Consider the following 7,853-nt stretch of genomic DNA (forward strand, 5'->3'; position numbering starts at 1 on the left):
CCCTCTCTCCCGTGTGACGGCCGTCTGTCACAGCTCCGTCTCTCCCGTGTGACGGCCGTCTGTCACAGCTCCCTCTCTCCCGTGTGACGGCCGTCTGTCACAGCTCCCTCTCTCCCGTGTGACGGCCGTCTGTCACAGCTCCCTCTCTCCCGTGTGACGGCCGTCTGTCACAGCTCCCTCTCTCCCGTGTGACGGCCCTCTGTCACAGCTCCCTCTCTCCCGTGTGACGGCCGTCTGTCACAGCTCCCTCTCTCCCGTGTGACGGCCGTCTGTCACAGCTCCCTCTCTGCTGTGTGACAGCCGTCTGTCACAGCTCCCTCTCTCGTGTGTGACAGCCGTCTGTCTCACAGCTCCCTCTCTGCAGGTGTGGGTTGGGTAGCGTCTCAGTCCTCTATGCTGCAGCTTCTCTTCTCTGCCCAGTTCTTTGTCTCCTGACCACAAAGAATGAGGCCACAGACAGGAAGGGGAGCCGAGTAAGGAAGTTTACTGAAAGGAAAGAGAAAACACCCCGCAACCACCTGCGGCCCCAGAGAGGGGCTGGGCAGCACCGCCTGGCTCTAATTTGTATGTGTTTCTAAAGGAGGACATTTGCCTGATTGGTCAAGGCATATGCTAATGAGGTAGTCTATGAGAACCTATCAGGCAAGCAGCTGAGCCTGACTGTGATTGGCTTGGTCCTGAACCAATCATCAGAGGGAAGTTAGGCCTAAGCTCACATGGGCCCATGGTGGGCGGGGCCTGGTGAGAAGCAGGAACCAATCAGCAAGGCCAGGAGGGGCTGGCAGCCACAGGACTCAGTAAGGTCACCCAACAGCAATGTCCTGGGCTGCTCAGGTGGGTGCCTGCCCTCCAGGGGCCGCTGCGTCACTACCTTAATTTTCAAGATAACACATGGACCTTCTGAACCGGCGCTTCATTAAATTTGCCCTTGAAGAGTTAAAAATAAAAGTGTTGGCTGGCGCTGCAGCTCAATAGGCTAACCCTCCACCAGAGGCGCCTGCACACTGGGTTCTAGTCCTGAATGGGGCGCTGGATTCTGTCCCAGTTGCTTCTCTTCCAGGCCATCTCTCTGCTGTGGCCCAGGAGTGCAGTGGAGAATTGCCCAAGTGCTTGGGCCCTGCACCCACATGGGAGACCAGGAGAAGCACCTGGCTCCTGGCTTTGGATCAGCGCAGTGCGCTGGCCGCAGTGGCCAGGAGTGAGTGAACCAATGGAAAAGGAAGACCATTCTTTTCTCTCTGTCTCTCTTTCACTGTCCACTCTGCCTGTCAAAATAAATAAATAAATAAATAAATAAATAAATGTTTAAGACATCACCTCTAAGCACACTTATGGCAGCATCGTTGCTTGGTAGCAGAGAAAATGCACACAAAGTGAACGCACGTGAGAGACTGACAGACCCACGCTAGGAGCAGCATCAGCCACAGAAAGGAACACGTCCGCTGACCAGACTTCCCTGAGAATGCAGAGAAAACAGAAATAACACGTAGGATGGAACCCACCCTTTTACCAAGGCAGGCCAAACGAAGCCCGAAAAGTAGGCAGAGTAGTTGGGCGTTGGCAGCAGCCCCTGGGGACAGGTGGAAGCTGGCCCTCATGACAGAGAAATCCCCCCAGGTCCTTGATTTGGGCGTATCAGAACCCCACGATCGCAGTTCCCAGTCGCCAGTCGAGAGAGGGCCCCTGTGACCATCAGCAGAACAAGGTCAGGAGGTTCAGACCCCTGTGGACCACACATGTGGACAACGGCAGGCCTGCCGCACACGGTGCTTGAGAGGTTAGAAAAGTGGTCCCCAGGCCTGTTTGCTCCATCCCACGGGTCCATTCAGCATCTGGAAGCCCAGGGCCACTGCTAGTGGTAGGGTCAGCAGTCAAGAGGGCTGGATTTGGGGTATCCAGAGAGAACAAGGACAAGCCAGACCTCGCTTTGTCTTTGCACCTGCATGGCCGGCTCGAGACAGTGTAGGCTGCTGCTGCTGCTCTGCCTTCTAAGTCCCCCACGCGCCACACTCTAGGGCGACTCCATGCAGGACCCAAACCAGGAAACCATGGCAGCCATGAAGACGCACCAGTGGGGCCGGGGCCCTGGGGCATCACGGGCACCCGGCCTGCTCGTGAACCCACCAGCGCGCTCACCAGAGACAGTGCTTCGGGGGCGGCTCTACCAAGCTTGGGGCAGGGATTCTGGGACACGCCTACTCCACGGGCTGGAATCTGAGAAGTGAGCCGGCTCTGGGGTGTGCCTGATCAGGCCTTGCTGGAGCTGAACCCCATCGCACCTCAGCCTGCCACTCCCTTGTCATCACTGGGTCTGCAACGCGGGCTGCCGGCTGCCGGGACTCATCCAGACCTTTCCCTGGACACACTGCTGCACGGGTACTCGCATGTTGGTGTCTGCTTCAAACGGGACTGTGTTTACACAGGCAGTGCTGAGAAGGTGGGAAGATGGGGGGCTGGCGCTGGCTGCTCACCACTGGTAGATGAAGAAGCAGCCATGCTGGCTGGCTGGGGAATGGATGGTCCCCGGTGCAAGGTAGGAGGCTTTGGGAAAATGTCCCAGAAGACAGATACCGTGCACAATGCAATGATCCAGACGCCCAAATAACCTGGGGCTACCGCGAGCAGAGAGTTGGCTGCTGCTGCCCAGCTGTACCCACACCCCGTAGAGGGATGGCCAGGGACCGAGGGCTGTTGCTGAATGGCTAATTGGCAAACGTGGAGGCTGGAGGGGCTCTGAGGGGCTTACAGAGAAAGCTGCATCTCTCATGGGGCACAAGGCAGAGTAGTGGGCAGCTGGCCCAGTGTTAAAATCAGAATTCCTAAGACGCTACTTGGCAGGGCCAGTGCAGTGGCATAGCGGGCAAAGCCACCCTGCAAAGCCAGCATCCTGCATGGCTGGAGCCCTGGAAGCTCCACTTTTGGTCCAGCTCCCTGCTAATCCACCTGTGAAAGCAGCAAAGGATGGCCCAAGTGCTTGGGCCCCTACACCCATGTGGGAGACCCGGAAGAAGCTCCTGGCTCCTGATTTGGCCTGGCCCAGCCCTGCACACTGCTGGCCTCTGGGGAATGAACCAGCAAATGGAAGAGATTCTCTCTCTCTCTCTCTCTCCACTCCCGCCTCCTGTCTCTTTCTCTCTCTCTCTCTGTCTCTCTCTCTCCACCCCTGTCTCTTTCTCTCTCTCTCTCTCTCTCCCTCTCCCCCTCCCTCCCTCCCTCCCTGTCTCTTTCACTCTCTTTGCCCTTCAAACAAATAAATAAATCTTTTTTTGGAAAAAAACCTGAAATCCATGCATATAAGAGGTCTTCAAAAAGTTATGAATTGTGAAAAAACCATGCACAGATCTCAAAGTTGTTTTGTATTAAAAGAAATGGATGTTTTTGTTGCACTTTCCATGAATTTTTGTAGGAGTTCTTGTAACACTGAACACTTCCTCAGAAGCAAAGACACAAGAACCACTCAAGGAGCCAATGTCAAAGTCACTGCTGGGTGCCTCGCAGCACTGTCTCTCCCGGCTGGGGTGTGGCGGCCACTATTCGGCGAGCCCACTTGCCAGGGAAAGGCCTGGCTCTCACCAGAAGATCATTGCATGAGGATGCATGGAAAGAGGGGTGATCCAGGCACTCGAGGCTGAGAAGAATGAGCGTCCCAGGAGGCTGACGGGGCACAGAGGAGGGACACTGAGGAGGCAGACAGCGAAACGGGGGCCGCAAGGTCCTTCCCCAGAGGACACGTCACTCCCCAGGGACACCTCACTCCCCAGGGACACATCACTCCCCAGGGACACATCATCCCAAGGCCATCCAGTCACTGCATCCATGATGGAGACCCCAGGATCACTTAGAAGCTCACGGTCAGCACTCAGGTGAGAGAGCTGGACATGAAGCTTGTGTCCCGAAGCCACAGAGGCTGGTGGCAGCGATGACTAAATGCATGTGAACTAGAAGCTTGGAGGGACCAGCATGTGGGGAGTGTGCAGAGGGCCAACTGCAATCTCAGGAGCAAACAGACGCACAAGCAGCTTGCTCTTAGCATAAGCAACCCCCAAGGCCAACATCAGAGGTGGAGACTAAAGCTGTTGTCCAGTCTAGAGTCCCAGTTGCACACTTTGTTCTCCGTCCCTACACAACGCTCAGGGCCAGAACCCACTGATGGAAGCAGACTCAGATTCACGGAGTGAGCAGCCGGCAGGGCGGTGGCGAGCATGTCCAGGCCGCACATCTCTACTCTGAGGTGCTCCCAGATTGCTCCAACTGCCACACTTCCCACGAGCTGGCAGGCAGCTGCCACAGGAAAGGTTTGCGCACAGAACTGTGCGGCTGCGTGTGGACAGCTTGCTCGGGGAGGGGTGCAAGTCTGGGAAGAGACCCTCTGAGGTGTCAGGGAGGGCCTCACGGGAAGAGAGTGAACAGGGAGAGAAGCCCACGTGGCTGTCCAGGGACACAGTGGCCCCGGGGTGTGCAGTGCACTGACCCAGAGTCCAACCCTTCCCCTGCAAGGCAGGGAAGCTGGAGCCTGGAATGTGCATGTTTAGCTGTGGAGATCATGGCAGCTCATCGTGTGAGGCAAAGGCATACTCACATGACGCTGCCCTGAGAGTACGCGCTCACGCCTCGAACGTGAACCCCGGTAGGTGCATCCCACACCTGGGGGCTCAATAAGCCCCTTTCATGAGCATCTTGCACTACAGGAGATGCCATCAGGGTGCAGATTGGACTTTGGAATTCAAATGATTTGTTCTGCTAAATACCAGACACACTTGGCAAAGGTGAACACATTTTGTGACACCAACATTGGTTCCTAATGTATTTGCAGGAACTTTAGAGATTTCAGAGCCAATTAATGAAAACATGAAAGAATTTTAATAGGTTCCTGACTTGATAAGGCTCCAGGGATATTTACAACAAAAGTAAGCAACCTCCCGTGGAGGTCTGGGACTCACAGCCAAAATTACATTCAGAAAAAACTTGCATCGCCGTGGACTCCTGAAGCTGCAAGCGCAACCCAGTCCCCCAGCCCGGCCTCTGCTCTGCTCACCCCCACAGCCTGTCGCTGTCTCCGCTCCCTAGGAAGCCCCGCACCTCCCCGCCAGCTTCCGGAGCGCAGCCAGCACCTCCTTGTTCCTCAGGCTGTAGATGATGGGGTTCAGCATCGGGGTGAGCACGTTGCTGAACACAGACAGCGCCTGGTCCTGCTCTGGGCTGTGGGAAGAGGTGAAGCTCATGTAAATGAAGATGTTCGGGCCGAAGAAGAGACTCACCACCGTGAGGTGGGAGGAGCAGGTGGCCAGGACCTTCCGCCTGCCCTTGACGGAGCTCATGCGGAGCACAGCGAGGAAGATGAGCGTGTAGGAGGCTGTGATGAGACCGAAGGGGACGACCAGCAGCACCACGCTGGTCACCACCACCACGGACTGATACACGGACGTGTCCTCGCAGGACAGCTTGATGAGGACAGGGACCTCACAGAAGAAGTGCTGGATCTCCCGGGACCCACAGATGGGGAAGTGCAGAGGGTAAACTGTGTGAACCAAGGAGCTGGCCGAGCCTCCAACCCAACACCCAGCCACCATGTGCAGGCAGAACCTGGGGCTCATGATGGCGGGGTAGCGCAGTGGGTTGCACACAGCCACGTAGCGGTCGTACGCCATGAGGGTCAGGATGAGGCACTCAGACATCCCCAGCAACAGGAAGAAGAAGCTCTGTGTCCCGCAGCCAACCCAGGAGATGCCCCTCTCCCCTGTGAAGAAGTTGGCGGCCATCTTGGGGACGATGGTGGAGGTCAGTGTCAGGTCGATGAGGGAGAGCTGGCTGAGCAGGACGTACATGGGCGTGTGCAGCCGGGCGTCCCCCAGGATCAGGACGATCAGAAGAGCGTTTCCCAGGAAGGCCAGGACGTAGACGAGGACCACGGCGGCATTGAGGAGCAGGGAGTGCCGGGACCCAGGGAAGAGCCCGGCCAGGAGGAAGTCCGTGGCCAAAGAGGCGTTCCCACCCACCATGCCGCTGCAGGCACAAGGGAGACCACAAGTGCCACCACCACGCGTGACAGACTCGTGTCAGTCTGGGGGCCAGCGTTCGGGAACCTTCCCCCCAGCTCCGGGTTCTCACATAGCCTTTGCCCCCATCTCAGGGAGAGCACTTTCCCGTGTCTCTTGAACAATCACCTGACTTGGTAAATACAGAATACTGGACACACGACCCACGCCAGCACTAACCGGCCTCTGCGGAGCTGAGTTCTTCCGATTTTCTTCTTTGTTTCTTTCTAAGTTGGAGAATCCTGTAAATACGAACACCCATTTCTAGAAATACAGGCTTAAACTGCTACACACTGTTGGTGTTAGCCGTGGGCCCTAGCTAAGAACTTTTGTGCATCAGAGCACAAATGAAGGAAATTCTAATCAGTTCTTTCAATTTGGCTTTATAAATTGTAAATCAATTACTTGGTTACATCCTAATGAAATATCCTACTGTTTGCTTTCCTCTTGTTGGGTGATTGTCCTTATGTTATACACAGGGTGACAGAAATTGCTAGACGCACAGAACTGCCAACCATCAGCGTTCTGTATTACTGACCGAGGAAAGCTCTTGGATGTAACAGAGAATCCTACATCTACAGTGACTGATGACACGTCTGTCCTGTGTCTCAGACACAGACCTGGAGCTCTGCCCAGTGTCTCCGCGGCCCCTGGCCCCGCTGCACGCGCCGCTGCACCTCTGCTCTCTGCAGGTTGAGCAGCTCCAGGAGCGCAGCCGCCCGCACTTGCACAGGCACCTGCATGCAATGACCTTCTGGCGAGAGCCAGGCCTTTCCCTGGCAAGTCGGCTCACAGAACAGTGGCTGCCCCACCCCAGCCGGGAGAGACAGTGCTGCCAGGCAGAAGTTTCCAGATGCTCAGCCTCCCGAACAGAGGGGCTCTGCTCAGCACGGGTCAAACCTCCCTGAAGTCCAGTGTGTTACTGCAGCCAGAGACCGCTAACGCAAAGCCACGCCCCCCTCAGGCTTACACTGGCTGTTCAGCTGGCCGTCTGTATTCACAGTACTCTGTGGGTTTTGGACAAAAGATCAGTTAAGAGAAAAACCACTGCTTGGATTTGAGCCGTCAGTCCAGTGAACTATAAAATGTGGCGGGACTGGCTGGCCTTGCCGGTCAGCGACCATGAGCACAAATTCGCTGCACACCACACTCACATCAGTTCAGGGAGTGCCAGCAACGAGTGCGTGCGCAGCCTGCGTGGTCCACTCACTATCATAGCACACTTGCTGAGCACTCACGAGGGCAGCAGTGACCTGGGACAGGGCCTAAGCAGATCAGAGGCCAGTGTGCGGCACTGCCCAGCACCAGGCCCTGCAGTGCCCCTTGACAGTGGCCGTCAGCACCTTTAACTGCCCTGTTCTGTAATCCTCTCCGCTCCAGACACCACCTGTCCGTCATAAGGCTGTGGGCTTACAACTCAGAGAATGCAACTGTCAAGTTTAGACACAGACAACTAATGTTCAAACACTAAAAGCTGGAGCAAAGAAACATTCAAATGTGTCTAGCTCACTCCTGCTTTAACTTAACGATCATCAAACTTTTACTTTGTATCTTATAAATACACATTAACTAGCAGCCAACCACCTGAACCAAGCAGGGGATACCTTTTAGGAAGGAAACTCTGTGGGGACTGAAACCAGACCCTGACAGTGTTCTTTGAGTAGAAATGCAAACATCACAGCCAAGAACTCTGCATCACTTCATACAATATAGCCGATTTCGCCATTAAATGATTTCAGCTGACTAAGCCTTTTTGGGGTCAGCTCTGCACATGTTTCTGTTACTTGCTTTGTAAACAAGAAGACTGAGCTGTGGGAG

The 7,853-nt window shown here is 55.5% G+C and overlaps 1 protein-coding gene across 1 annotated transcript; it reads right to left on the bottom strand.

The window, feature by feature from the left end:
- Positions 1-5,063: 5,063 nt before the first annotated feature.
- Positions 5,064-5,999, bottom strand: LOC133758841 (olfactory receptor 2L3-like). The gene has a single exon (XM_062189976.1). It carries the CDS (start codon positions 5,997-5,999, stop codon positions 5,064-5,066), a length of 936 nt encoding a protein of 311 aa, XP_062045960.1.
- Positions 6,000-7,853: the final 1,854 nt, after the last annotated feature.

The sequence above is a fragment of the Lepus europaeus genome, chromosome 4, assembly GCF_033115175.1.
Source record: "Lepus europaeus isolate LE1 chromosome 4, mLepTim1.pri, whole genome shotgun sequence".
Lineage (NCBI taxonomy): Eukaryota > Metazoa > Chordata > Mammalia > Lagomorpha > Leporidae > Lepus > Lepus europaeus.